General features: G+C 37.0%; 4 protein-coding genes across 4 annotated transcripts; all 4 read right to left on the reverse strand.

Moving 5' to 3' along the window:
- Positions 1-195: 195 nt before the first annotated feature.
- Positions 196-3,744, reverse strand: LOC147296313 (UDP-glycosyltransferase 87A1-like). Its single transcript, XM_086257572.1, has 2 exons — positions 3,060-3,744; positions 196-1,253 (listed from the first exon to the last, which is right to left on the reverse strand). Exons 1-2 carry the CDS (start codon positions 3,577-3,579, stop codon positions 367-369), a joined length of 1,407 nt encoding a protein of 468 aa, XP_086113698.1. The 5' UTR covers positions 3,580-3,744; the 3' UTR covers positions 196-366.
- Positions 3,745-3,925: 181 nt separating this feature from the next.
- LOC147296314 (UDP-glycosyltransferase 87A1-like) lies at positions 3,926-6,821 on the reverse strand. The gene is made up of 2 exons (XM_086257561.1): positions 5,570-6,821; positions 3,926-5,130 (listed from the first exon to the last, which is right to left on the reverse strand). Exons 1-2 carry the CDS (start codon positions 6,324-6,326, stop codon positions 4,247-4,249), a joined length of 1,641 nt encoding a protein of 546 aa, XP_086113687.1. The 5' UTR covers positions 6,327-6,821; the 3' UTR covers positions 3,926-4,246.
- Positions 6,822-6,844: 23 nt separating this feature from the next.
- LOC147296315 (CCT motif family protein) lies at positions 6,845-8,923 on the reverse strand. Its single transcript, XM_086257634.1, has 3 exons — positions 8,252-8,923; positions 7,581-7,733; positions 6,845-7,477 (listed from the first exon to the last, which is right to left on the reverse strand). Exons 1-3 carry the CDS (start codon positions 8,792-8,794, stop codon positions 7,451-7,453), a joined length of 723 nt encoding a protein of 240 aa, XP_086113760.1. The 5' UTR covers positions 8,795-8,923; the 3' UTR covers positions 6,845-7,450.
- Positions 8,924-11,411: 2,488 nt separating this feature from the next.
- Positions 11,412-12,310, reverse strand: ASL5 (Lateral organ boundaries (LOB) domain family protein). Its single transcript, XM_086234647.1, has 2 exons — positions 12,155-12,310; positions 11,412-11,807 (listed from the first exon to the last, which is right to left on the reverse strand). The coding sequence occupies exons 1-2, from the start codon at positions 12,308-12,310 to the stop codon at positions 11,412-11,414; spliced, it is 552 nt and encodes a 183-aa protein (XP_086090773.1).
- Between the last annotated feature and the right edge of the window lie 1,892 nt (positions 12,311-14,202).

Genomic DNA, 14,202 nt, shown 5'->3' on the forward strand with positions numbered 1-14,202 from the left:
GGATCAGAGCATATGAACTTATGAAGCAGTCTCCTCTGTGACGACAATAGTGATTAGAATGTCGTCTTTTTTTTAAGCTAGTAATTTGCAGAGATTGATCATGGGGTTTGCATTCTTACAATCAAACATACCCTAAGTTTGCATGTGTAGGTTTTGCATAAACTTTGTAGCTCTGTTATATTTAGAAAACCCAAATTCTAATCCACGAAATTAATTTTTCATGTATTTTATTTGATACTTGGAGTTTTATTTTTCAGGAATTCCCTGTTGAGAACAGAAGGTCCCAACTTAAACTGAGCCTTATGGAAAGCTGAAAACAAGTCTCCTGAAAGCAATGAATCATGTGAAAGAGTTACACAATTCTGCTTAGTGGCGATGGGCTTGTGAAATATCCTTGATAAAAGCATCAAGGCTGGTGTCTGATGAGCCACCTTTAGCAATTGCTCCTTGACAAGTCTCTTGAAATTGTTTCGCTCTTTCCCTCATTTCTTTCCCCTCCTTGCTTTCAATATCCATAAGCCTCTGCACGAGTCCTGCAATTTCTTCTCTGGTCACCAAATGCTCAGCCCCCTCCTTCTTCTTCACCCTATACCCAATCTTCCAATCTTCCACAATTTGCTTACCATTTGTGACCTGGTCAAAAGAAATAGGGCAAGCAAGAACTGGAAGACCTGCATAAACAGCTTCTAGAGTGGAATTCCACCCACAATGTGACCAAAACCCCCCAATAGAAGAATGGCACAACACCCTCAATTGTTGACACCAAGGCACCACCAAACCCATTTCCCCACACCCATCTTTCAATCTAGAGGCCTCCCCACGAGCCACCCACAAGTACCTAACACCACTTAAGCGAACCCCAGCAACAATTTCATCCATTAGGGCTTTTGAAACTGAGAGGAAGCTTCCCAAGGAGATGTACAAGACAGAGTGTTTGGGTTGAGAGTCTAGCCACTGTAGATAGCTGAGCCCATTTTCATCAGTGGAAGAATTTTGTGGGAGCTCAAAGTAGGGTATGCTCGGGCCAATGGGGTAGACAGGCAAAGGTAGTATGGCTTTCAATGTATCAAACACTTGGGGCTCAAGCTCGTACACTGAAGTGGACAAAAGATATTGTGCTTTGTATACGCTTGAAACAGCTTCAAGGAGTCTATCCAGGACTTGCAGACCGTCTCCATAGTATACTGTGGGAAGATCTGCTATGCGTATGGTGCAGATTCCAGGGATGTAGTCTATTACCTCATCTCCAGGCTCTTTTGCACATTAGGCAAGGAGAAACATAAAAACAATTTCAGTGAAAAAAAATGCATAAGAAAAGACTTTGGTCATATTAAATGGTATACCAAGTTCTATTAGATTTTGATCAAATATCAGACAAACCCAAAATTCCAAAAGTTCTATGATCAAATATCACGTATGGTTCTTACCAAAAAAATAAATATCACGTATGGGAAAAGAAGCACAAAAAAATCTTTTGAAAAAAAAAAAAATGTGGAAGGGTTGAAGGGTTAAATGCAAAAATGGTTCATGAACTTTATAGTTAATCTCAATTTGGTCTACTAACTATAAAAAGTGTTAATTTGATCCACAAACTATTCAAGTTGTACCAAAGTAGTACAAACGTTAACTTCCATCGAAAAACTTAATGGAAATTGGTTATGCTCACAACAAGTGACCACATTTTCAGAGGCATTTTAGTCCGTTTATCACATTTTCATGTAACCAATTCAATTAATTTTCGGATGGAAGTTAACGTTTGTACTACTTTGGTACAACTTGGAAAATTCGTGGACCAAATTGACATTTTTTACAGTTAATTGACCAAATTGAGAATCAGTGTAAAGTTCTTAAACCATTTTTGTATTTAACCCAAAGTTGAAATATCTAGCAAAATGACTAACGACTTTCAACAATCAGACCATAAAAAAAATATAAGATAAATGTCTTTCAAGTGACACCCACGTGCATCTACCCATGGAATAAAATTTCGCTCTTTTTTTAGGGTCCCGAAATTTTAACACACACCCAACAAAAATTCGTTAAGATTTTGTCAATTTTGCAGAATTTTTGGCAGTTAGGATTTTTGGGGAGTTTATGAGTTTTGGGAGATTGATAGAGAAAGAGAAGGACTAGGTTTTGGGATGAAGTGAGGCCGTGAAGGGAGGAAGAGAAGAGGGGCTGGGTTTTCGGTGAGTTTCGGCAATAGGGGGCGAGTTGAAGGAGAAAAAGAGAAGGGAGGAAGAGATAAGGGTGAGGGTGAGCTAGTGATGGAGATGCCGAGAGAGAGAAAGATGAATGAGAGAGAGAATCATGGGGGTGGAGTTTGTGGAGAGAAATGAGAAGAAAAAAAAAAAAAAAAAAAAAAAGGGGGAGTAGGTGAGCGGTTTTGACTTTTGGGGGATGAAAAGGAAAAAGATGAGAATGAGAATGAGAAGTGAGAAATGACTATTGACTAATGAGGGGAAGACTGGAGAGTCACAAGGGGAAAGAAAAAAAAAATTTAGAGTTGATTGGAGTTTGGGGTCTTTGGGCAATTGAAAAGAAAAAAAAAAGTTTAGGGTTTTGTTTTGCCGTTTTAGAGTTTCGTTTAATTGTTTTTAAACCCTAATATATTTTGATCTCTTAAAAAAAAGTTATTTATATATAATTGTTAATTAGTGAATTATTTTTATTTAACAGTATTTGTCTCTAATACGCATTATATTTATTTTATTTAATACTTATTTAATTTATAATTTAATATTATAATATAAATAAATTTGATGTATTATTTATATAATTATTAATTACTAGTCTATTTTTTAAACAGCATTTACCTCCAGCACGCATTATATTTAATTTATATCACATAAAACATATTATATAATTTAATTTTTTTAATATTTTTATTAATATAGTAGATAATATATTAAATAAAAATATAGTCAAATTTTATTCTGATAACAATTTCTATCAATTTTATCTAATTTTATTAGAATCAAAATTTTAATCATCCACCAGGACCACCACATGGTCCACATATAATATGCGAAAAAGTAATAAGCAATAATGTACCTAACCTGTCCATGTCGGCAAGTAGGCACCTGTTACATCAACCGGGAAGTGACCCTTTTGTTTGAACAGCTCAAAGTGGTGGAACACTGAGAACACCGACGCCGACATAGGCCAAAGTAAAGCTACCGGAATATTCCTCCGGTTCCCCCCCCTCACTGCCCAAACTACGAAGGGATCAGCAACTATAACGCTCACCGGCTGCTCAAGCTGCCCATCAAGAAGCCGCTCAAAGGGAGCTTCCAGCTTGGTGTTCACAGCTTCCACGAAGCCCGGGAAGTCCTTGGCGCGGACGAGCTCGGAGGGTATGACGTTTGCCACAGTGGCGAACCGGATGTTAGCCGGCTTGGGGTCCGAGCCGATGAAGCCCAACCACTCTTGGGTGACGACGAAGGTGATGAGGATGTCATGTTTTCTTGAAGCTAGTAATTTGCACAAGTTCATCATGGGGTTGATGTGGCCTCTCCCGGGATACGGCAGCGCCACCACGTGGCAGACTGGGTTTGGCTCCACCTTCACAGTACCCATTTTTCTCCGTCAGATATGAAGATTGAAGAAGCTACGGTAGCTACCTATGTATAACAGCATAGCCGTAGCGTAGGCGAGCTTGTTATGAAACTGGGTAAAAGACGAAAATACCCCTCAGTTGCTGTTGTCTTCTAACTACTAATTTACGCATTAATGAATTTGATTTTCTTGTTCGGAAGGTGACTGACAGAGCGGTGAATCTGGTGAAACTGAAGAAACAAGGACTTATTACTTATTAGTTTGTGAAAGTGGGTGCTGTTCGGTGGTCCTTTGTGAAAGTGTTATTTGATGCCATATATGCATGAGGATTCAAGTATTGTTCTTTTTTAAATGTGTTTAGGTCACATATGAATGAGATAAACTCTTAATATTACTCTTCTTAATGTGACCGGCTGGAATTGAAGTAATTTTTTGTGGTTTCAGTCATTTAAATAACCTTTCCTGGCCAAAAAAAAAAAAAAAACTTTGTTTAAATAGTGATGATTCTTATATTTTATACAAGATTAATTTCGTATATAGATTAATTGTTAGGAATTGTGAATGCAATGCAATCGTTTTAGATTGAATGTATGAGTAACTTTTCATGCATTCAATATAGTAACTGAGATACCGTTCTCAACTTATACAATACTGCTCTTATTACAAAATCCATGATACAACAACTTGCTTAATGCTTGTTGCATCTTGATATGTCACTTAGAAAGGCCTGAATGTTGGTATAAGACGACCCACCTTTTCCAATTGCTCGTTGACAAGTGTCCCTAAGCTCTCTTGCTTTGCTCCTCATTTCCTTACCCTCCTCGCTTTCCAAATCCATAAACCTTCGAACAAGCCCAGCAATCTCTTCTCTACTTACCAAAGTTTCTTCTCCCACACCCTTTTTCACCCTCCACCCGATCTTCCAATCCTCCACAATCATCTTACTATTTGGGACTTGGTCCCAATATATAGGGAATGTCAACATTGGCAGGCCAGCAAAAACAGCTTCTGAGGTCGAATTCCAGCCACAATGGGACCAAAACCCTCCTAAAGAAGTGTGGCACAACACCCTCAATTGATCACACCAAGGCACAACAATCCCCATCTCACCACATTTCTCTTTCAACTTCCAAGCTTCCTCACGGGCCACCCAAAAGAACCGAGCCCCACTGTCTCGCAGCCCAAAAGCGATTTCATCTATTTGGGCTTTCGATGCCGAATGCAGGCTGCCTTGTGACACATACAGAACGGACCCTCTGGGCTGCATGTCTAGCCACTGAAAATACTGGGCCTTATTGGGCCCTGAATGGGCTTCCACTTTGTTGTAGTAAGGAATGGTAGGCCCAATATGATAAACAGGGATAGGAACACTTTGTCTCAAAGCGTCAATCACTTGGGCTTCAAACTCGTACACCGAAGGTAACAAAAGGTATTGCGGTTTGGACAGGGATGAAATAGATTCCAAGGCTCTATCCAAGACCTGAAGCCCTTTCCCATAAAAACACGTGGGAAGGTCTGCCACACGTGTGGAAGGAAGTCCCGGTATATAGTCCACGTGCTCTTCTCCTCTTTCTACGCAAACGAACACACCAGTTGATATTATGTTATGAGATAAACCCTTCATTTAAGGGATGTGTAAATTCACGATGAAAAATTTAAGTAAATGTTTTAACAAGGTAAAAAGGGAAAATGCAGGTTTAATAACAACTTTTGAAAATACATGATGCAGGTTTTCTTTGAAACATAAGTAGATAACATAAAATTAAAATTTCACAAATCTAAGGACAGATTATGTTTCTTTAATTCTTTTTAGACAGCTGATCAATCAGCACTTCAGCCATATAGGGTTCGTTGCTTATATTTCAATTTTAAGAGTATTAGGACTTATTGCAGTATGGTTTTAGTATTCGATATTTGTAAGTTTAAAATTTAAAATTAAAATTTCTAATACAAACGACATATGTCAATTTATGGAAACCTTCAAAATGAGTTCAAGTAGCGTGTAACGTACCTTCCAGATTAACCGGGAAATGTCGGTGTTGAACGAGGAGGTCAAAGTAATGGAAGACCGAGTAAACGGAAGCGGACATAGTCCAAAGAGAAGCCACCGGAATATTCCTTGTATTCCCGATCTCAACCGACCACACCAAGTAAGTGTCGGCAATCAATGCGTCGACCGGCGGCTGGAGCCGATCGAGGAGCTCTTCGACCGGGGATCTGATTTTCCTCAACACGGTTTCGTAGAAGCCGGGAGAGTCGGCGCCGCGACCGATCTCGGAGGGGATAACGTTGGGGATTGTAGCGAATCGTATGTTGTCGGGCTTCGGGTCCGACCCGATGAACCCGAGCCACTCTTCCGTTATGATGACGGTGATGATCGTGTCGGGGGAGATCGAAGCGAGAAAGTTGCAGAGGCAGATCATGGGGTTGATGTGGCCGCGGCCGGGAAATGGCAGTGCCGCCACATGGCATGTGGCGGTTGGTTCTGCATTTCGGAGGTCCATGGAGTGTGGCTTGGTTGGTACCCGCAGTGGATTCTGAAATGGCGGAATGTCCAAAGCACGAAGCAGAAGATAAAAGAAGAGCAGTGGAAGACGACAGAAGAAATAAACGTATACGTACACGTCATGCATTTTGATGACGTGTATAGGTTGGGCTGGACCTTTTTTTGGTAAAGTAATGGTAAGAGTGGGCCGAGTTGGGTGACAGTGAAAGAGCCCACTCCAGGAATTCTCTAGTCTCTCTCTATGTATGTCACAATCAGTCATATTCTTATGGGCCCTTCGAAAAGTTTCAAGCCCATACCGGACAATCGACTAGTGTGATAATGTGTCAATGTGATTATCCCATTCAGCAGAGGGACCGCATAGAATAGCAAAAAGAAGTACGTACATTTACCATGTTCCATCTATTCCATTATTTTTAATGTGACCGGCGGATTCAAATTTAAAACATCGTTAAATATCACTAAATTAATAATTACTTAATTAATCACATCCATCTAACTGCATATAATGAGGATGACAACATCAAGCCCCTAGCTATCATCCATAGCTTTAATTCAAGGTTTGAAATGAAAAAGAGAAAAATTAAGTGCCAAGTGTGCTCCAGTGACCACAAACATACATTTACATTTACTATCAAATATTGAATATTTGCTCGCAACAGAGTGCAGCACACCACCGTTACAAAAGAACATTGGTTAACTACTTAATTGAATATATAGCTTAGCTCGCATGTGCATTATATTTTGTATCACAAGCTATATAGTAGTATAAATTAACTATTGATGTAATGATAAGAAGTTTCAAATTTGAATCTCCCTTCTTTATTAAAAAAAAGAAAGTATGTAGCATATACATATATACAATGAATGGCACGGTGACACTATACAGAAATCCCATAAAGATGGAGCAAAAGAAAATGGATTTTGACATGGACCACTATGAGCTAAGATCAATTGGGTCCATTAGTACCATGCATTCAATGCAGTGCTTGACAGGCCACTGAAATTAAGTTGACCCCTTACAATATATATTCCTGATCAAATTGAAATCATGCGATGTGATCAGCTTCTGATGCAGTCCAAATTTTCATCAGTAACTGCCAGGGAAAGACCATGCTATGGTAACAATTAAGTTTGAAGTATATATATATATGGGCTTCACTACATACGATCATTTTTCATGATAAGTGGACCCCGGAAGCAAGAAAGTTTTGGATCATTAAATAATGCATGCATGAAATTAGTAGCTCCCAGAAAAATTGAGATATTTTTATTTGCTTTTTTGTGTTCCATGTGGTTGGATTAGAGATATTTTCACGCGACAAACACAAACAGAGTCAAAGGAGAAGTCCACGGATGGAGGAGATATTTCACATCTTCTCATCATCAAGAAACTCTCTTCACAAAACGACCCTGCAACATTGTATGACAAATATCTAATTTCAAAATTCAAAATCAATAATTAGGGAAATTCTAGAGAGAGAGAGAGGACAAAAATGGCAGAAATATAATGTACCTTGAGTCTTGGTCTTTTATCTGCATTGAGTTTGCGGACTTGGTACCTTATCTTCTTAGAGAAGAGTCTGGTCTGACGCTTCTCTTTGTACCTTAGAACACTTGCCTCCCTTCTGCTACTTCTCTCTTCTTCCATTACTGGCACCTCTCCCATCTCCACATTTTCATAATTAAACATACAATTAATTAATTTACATTAACATAGCATTATTGATCACTTCCCAGTACGTACATAATATTAATAAAACATAGGAGTAGAAAGCTAGATACAACATTCTAGTTAATTAAGATCGAGACTCCACACTCCACAGCCCATTCACTTTTGCAATATGCAGTTTAATTTGGTACTTAAAACGATCCAATTTGACAATATATGCATCATACAAGGAAAAACCAATGGATGAATATATAATTCACATACATAAAACATAAATTAATGCATGCATGCATATATGGTTAATTCATTTACCCCCAATAAAAAGCTTTTGGAAAGAAAGGGGAGCATTATATCTCTGAGTGCTAATATATATAACTGAGAGTGAGAATAGCATTTCTCTTTTGAACAAAGAAGAAAACGCGAAAGAAATAAATTAGAGAAAAGATATAAAAGAAGGTGAAAAAGTATATATAGGAAAATATAGAAAATATATAACAAGTTAATAAGGAACTAACATAATTGGCATTGGTAGCGGCCATGGAAGAAAGTGATGAGTAATCATCTGCCCAGAGAGAACCACGATCCGACCAAGCATCCAAGACCTCTTGATAATTCAAATTCAAATTGAGTCGCACCCTCTTCTCCTCATCTTCAATATCATCCCAAAACCCAACTTGATGGTCATTCTCTCTCTTGATGACCACCTTCTTTTTATAGTAACTTTCCTCTTCAAAAAAGCATGACTCAATATCCGTGCCATTATTAATGATATTCTCTTCTCCCCCTTCTTGATCTCCATTAAGAAAGTGGACTTCTTCCCAATCCATAAAATCCCAATTAAGTTCATGACCAGTAGTAGTAGTGTGCATATTGTTTGGTAAATTTTGATCATCATCGTAGTCTTGATCTTCATCAATGCCCAAAATGCGCTCCAAATCATCCATGATATCAAGCTGATCTCCTCCATTGAATTCGGATGAAGAATTTGTTGTAGTAGTACTGTCTGGTACTTGTTGCTCTTCCTTCTTTGGGCTTCTTAACAATGAATGGTACCTCATCTTATCTTACGTACTCTATCTCTATGTCTCTCTCTCTGATCCCTCTCTATCTTTCTTTCTTTGTATTACTATGCATATGCACCCAATTTGAATATAACAGATGAGTGAGTGAGTAGATATTGTAATGGAAATGGTGTGTTTTATCCTACGCGCGTGCCACCTTATCTTCTAACCCATTGGTTGGTTCATGACTTGATGGCCTCATCAACAGTTTAGGGTCTCTCCAGCTTGGAAAGAGGAACCAAGGGCCCTACAACTACAAGCCTTTTTTACTGCATGCATATATATATATATATATATATATATATGTCGACTTAATTAATTGGCCGGGACCGATTAAGGACTTATTCCTTGAATTGTTGCACCAAGAAGCACGTAATCATGATAAAAAATCCTTAACAAGTTTCAAAGGGTTAATTTGTTATGTGAAGTCATATCTCTAGCTAATAGGGTTTGTCTCTTGACTTTAATTCTAAGCATATATGTATTATTAATGTAATATTAAGAGTGTACGTAAGCAAAAGAGTACATATATATATATAGTGGCTGGATCCTTGAATTTATAGTATATAGTAATTAGGATTGAAATTAACAAAAAGCAAGTATGGAGGCGAATTGGTCTCATTAATTTCTTTGTTGTCTGTATGCATGGTGCAGTAGCTTCAAGAAATCAAAGATGAAGAAGCCCATTATAGTGTGGATATGTAATTGGAAAACGCCAATTTGTGGGGGTGTCGTCGTTGGTCGCACAGAGATATTATCTCATGCCCTATTCGCTCAGTCTGCAGAGCAAATACTATCTATCACATGCCTACTTTCCCAGATATTATATATTCCTGCATGGCTTTTTGGAAATTCATCGATTTGCTGGTCATCTTTTGGTCACCCAAATATGCAATCGATTGTTAATATTAATACATATTTACAAATTTAATCTAATACCTTAATTTTCTGCTCATCGGAGCAATTTTTTCATCACGTATCTTCATATATATATATAGGCGCTAGCTTGTATAAAATATCTATAGCAAAAAGATAAATTAAGTTGGGTGTGTTGTCCCAAATTTGTTTCCAGTCTCTTCTCGATCAAATGGTCCCAGAAAGGATAAAGGTGTTTTCCAAATCACAACACGTCAACGCATACAGGCATACAGCCACCGTCCATTCCAAGGTATTGCCTTGACAATTCGGGCTACTATATTATATATAGAATTATAGATTGGTATTAATTAATTAATATACAATTAATGCAAGTGAATCAATATATTAATTCCTTATTAGAATACTGATCATTATTGTTTAATTGTTTTGTATTAAATTGAGTACATGATCTTCCTGTATCCCTCGAAAAATTATTGTATCTAACCGTAATACTAGGTGATTTAACGACGTGGTGTTATCAATCTATTTAGATTATAATAAGTGTATAATTTTAAGAATAATTTTTAAGATTGATTTAAAATTTTAATTTTTAATTATTATACACATATTATAATTTAAATAAATTTATAATATCACGTAATATTATAATCATACACAATACTTTCTTTACTTGAACACGCGAAGCCTTCAATTTTTAAAAGCTAGCTCTCATATTTATATATATAGCTGTACTGTTTATACATAAATCGGTGTTGCCAGTGGCATACCAGGTTGAGTTGCCATGCACTCTGATCTGAGAAGTCGGAGATTTTTATTTTTATTTTTATTCGGGAGAAAGGGGCGGTTTAAATTTAATTTTTTAAAATAAATAACTATATAGAACACAAATACAGAATCATGATCACGTACATCTAGTCGATATATATTCATAGTAGGCCCATATATTCCCAGGTTATTCAAACATTACTTAATCACCCTTGCTAGAACAATTGCGTAGGAATGGTGCAATGCACTGGGCTCTTGATATGAGATCCCACACACATTTAGTGTTAGATAGAAAATGACAAAATTAGAGTCATATATGTAATTTCATCGACTAATTACAATTTATTTATTGGTATAGAAATAAGATTAGTATCACACACACCCTAATGTGTGACTTTTTAGTAAATCTCTGTATCCATTTAGTGTCACCTATGACTGAATTGGGTCACGACATCCATATATCTGATTTGTATAAACCCACAAAAATATGTAGTCAGACTCATCAACCAAGTTTCATACATCATATTCTAACCCTTTATGTGAGAGAGCTTAGATGCATTGCGCCCGGGGTATACAAGTTTTTCTGTACAATAGAGCCATAGAGGTAATGATTAGAATGAGAAAAAAATTTAGGGAAAAGGAAATACTAGTCAAAGACTCAAAGCGTTACAGGGTGACGTCTATAGTAAGAAAAAGAAGCTTTTTACACCCTACTTTACTCTATCTCCCACATGCAGGGGTTGACCCAGAATTCCAGATCCTCATGTTCTTCTCTCTCTCGCGCGCGCACACGCACACACACACACGCACACGCACAAATTAAAGCACATGCCTGCGTGCACATGAGCATCACACCCACACATACACAAAGAGAGACTAATGAAATATGAATCAACCAAAGATAAGAGAAATTAATTAGATGGATTGACAAAGCTTGATTAATCATAATTAGCAAATTATGAGATGATGATCAAGTCCAGAGAGACTCTCTTTTAAGAGGGTCTTGGATTACATTATTGCTAGAAGGGTTAGCAAAGGCGGTGAGGTATTGTGGCATGTTATTGAAGTCATGATGATGAGTTGTAGTATTGGATAAAAGAAGAGACTTGTGATCAATATCTTGATGATGATCAATCTGGCCATGCATATGGGTGGTGGGTAAGCAGCTGGGTGCAGCAGGCTCCTGCTGCATCTGGATGCAGAGGATCTCAGCCTGTGCCACTGCAAGCTGCATTTGTAGCTGCGAAACTTGATTCTGCAGGAAAGATATGGCCCCAACACATCCATAAACTGGGTCTCTCACTCTGGCATTTGCTTCATACACCAAACTGCTCACTGCATCTGCTCTTTGATGAATCGGAAGCTCCTGATCATGACCATCATCACGGAATATAATTAACACCTAGTTATTCACAAGGGTAATGCTATACACACCAAATTGTTTCCCAACAGTACTTTATTCAACTCTTTCAAATGAGATCAACGGGTCGATCCTACATGAACGTACCCCACCAGTCTTGTGAGAGAGTTGAGAAAATAGTTGGTGTATCTAGTATTATTTGGAGAACTGTTCTATATATGAAAACTACATCAATTTGAGCACAGCTCTGTTCATGGAACTTTTCAAAAGCAGAATATATACAATGAATAAGAATGAGAGAGAGAGAGAGAGAGAGAGAGAGAGAGAGAGAGAGAGAGAGAGAGAGAGTTAACCTGCAACATTTTGCTGACATTGCTAGCACCAAAAACCTTGTGAACAATGGCAAACTTATGAGGGTCATCAGAAGGGAAGTAGGGGGCAAAGATGCAGTCCTTGGCGCACCGCCGCCTCAACAACTTGCAGGAAGCACATGGTGAAGAGCCCCCCATAACAATATTTCACCCCAACAACAATTAACCCAAATTTAACAAGAAATTAAAATTTCTCTCTCAAGTACTAATTAGTAACAAGGAAATTAAAGCTACAAGCAGTATTGCAGTATTGCAGAATTATAACAAAAGGAGGAGCTAGCAGAGCTTAGTGTATGTTGAAGGGAAATGGAGAGCTGAAATTGCATATTTATATTAGTTCAAGGATGGTAGCTTAGGGTAGAATGGTTCCACATGCTTCACTATTAAAATAATATTATCATCACAATTAACAATTATATATAATCAAAATTCATATATAGACTTAAAGACTGGAATCTGGATATTCCCAACTCAGACAACTTACCATTTCATATGTGAAAATTAATGTCAAGGATTTGAATTAATGTGACTATAGCAAGGGCAATTGGGTCACTTCCTATGCAGTACTGCAATAGATCCTTCTTATTGACCACCGCCTACAGGCGCGTGAATGGTCTGATATATATTATAGCTAGGTTGGCAGCAAGCAAGCCATGCACTGTTGTGTAGCTCTCACGTTCTGCTTTGACTCTCGACTTCTATTTCTGTGTTCTGCATTATGTATTGGTATGAGCAAAACGAGTAAGAGAAGAAAAATAGTGATTAATTATTAAAAATTGAATATTAAATTCTAGATAATGTGGAGGTCATTAAATGTGGAGAGAGTAATTAAGGTTAGAGTTTAGTAAATATTGTACACAATGAATGAAAGCGATGTGAAACCCTAACCGGGACCAATACACCGAGAGAGATGGACTCAACGTGAATGTTTGTTGGCGGACATTCACATGGAAACATACATTTCTAACATTTCTCTCCCTCTCTCTCTCTTTCTCACACCCCCCAACATCTACGATTTAAACTTTGATCAACGCTAGCTCACGCACCACTATATATATATATATATATATATATATCTATCAAGTGTGTACCAATTATTATGGTTTTTTTTTTCTCTCATTTTTCATGCAGTGTATCACTATTCCTTATCAGTCTTCACCAACTACAGTTCTTTAAATATCAATTTCTTAATCCTTCCAAGAATATTCTAATACATAACACTTGAATTAAACATTGATTTAGACACACATAGCTACCAACATTTACAATAATGACTGGATAATCCTCTAGAGTTTCAATGCTTTTTAAAAGTTTTTAAACTCCACTTAGCTCATGTGGTGACTGGTGAGGAATGATAAGAAATATGGTGACAATTAGGACTAGAATAAGTTATGGAGTCGATAGCATTCAATGTACCAAAAAAAGTTGAGAATATATGGTGCCACAAATTTTATACTTCTAAATTTTTCAAATTTTTCTACTCCTTAGTTTGACGATTTAATTACATGATTTGTCAAACATTTCACTCACATATGTCATACGCATGAAACCAAATGAAAAGTCACATAACATATATTCCATGTCATGGAATAAATTAAGAAAAATGTTTGACCCTTTACATTACATTTAAGAGCATCTTCAAGAAATTCTTCAAATTTTACTCTTCAAATCCCACTTTGCTGATTTATGTGGGAATTTGAAGAGTGAAAACTGAAGAGTTAAAATTACTCACTTTAATAGACTCTTCAAATTTAAACAAAATTTGATTTTTATTATGATTATATTAAATTTAAAACATTAAACATTAAACAACTTTTAAATTAATGATAGTACTCAAAACAATTTCGTTGAGATATGATCAAAATTTAGATACAGCTAGTACGTGATATATATATATATATATATATTGGCAAAAATTTGATTGTTGGGCTCTTGATAAAATTTCAGCTATTGGTTAAATAATTTAGCCGTTGCTTTTTGATTAATGTGGGATCAGCCAAAATTTATTACTGTGATTTTATACAGTTGTC

This window comes from Dryas octopetala, chromosome 1 (genome assembly GCF_963921425.1).
Source record: "Dryas octopetala chromosome 1, drDryOcto1.1, whole genome shotgun sequence".
NCBI classification, from domain to species: Eukaryota; Viridiplantae; Streptophyta; class Magnoliopsida; order Rosales; family Rosaceae; genus Dryas; species Dryas octopetala.

Excerpts from the sequence above, each read along its gene's own strand:
- LOC147296313 (XM_086257572.1), bottom strand. The coding sequence starts at position 3,579 with ATGGGTACTGTGAAGGTGGAGCCAAACCCAGTCTGCCACGTGGTGGCG. Across the intron at positions 1,254-3,059 it reads CTACTTGCCGACATGGACAG|AGCCTGGAGATGAGGTAATA; the intron begins GTTAGGTACATT and ends AATGTGCAAAAG.
- LOC147296314 (XM_086257561.1), bottom strand. The coding sequence starts at position 6,326 with ATGACTGATTGTGACATACATAGAGAGAGACTAGAGAATTCCTGGAGT. Across the intron at positions 5,131-5,569 it reads TTTCCCGGTTAATCTGGAAG|AAAGAGGAGAAGAGCACGTG; the intron begins GTACGTTACACG and ends TCGTTTGCGTAG.
- LOC147296315 (XM_086257634.1), bottom strand. The coding sequence starts at position 8,794 with ATGAGGTACCATTCATTGTTAAGAAGCCCAAAGAAGGAAGAGCAACAA. Across the intron at positions 7,734-8,251 it reads CCGCTACCAATGCCAATTAT|ATGGGAGAGGTGCCAGTAAT; the intron begins GTTAGTTCCTTA and ends GAAAATGTGGAG. Across the intron at positions 7,478-7,580 it reads ATAAAAGACCAAGACTCAAG|GGTCGTTTTGTGAAGAGAGT; the intron begins GTACATTATATT and ends ACAATGTTGCAG.
- ASL5 (XM_086234647.1), bottom strand. The coding sequence starts at position 12,310 with ATGGGGGGCTCTTCACCATGTGCTTCCTGCAAGTTGTTGAGGCGGCGG. Across the intron at positions 11,808-12,154 it reads ATGTCAGCAAAATGTTGCAG|GAGCTTCCGATTCATCAAAG; the intron begins GTTAACTCTCTC and ends GGTCATGATCAG.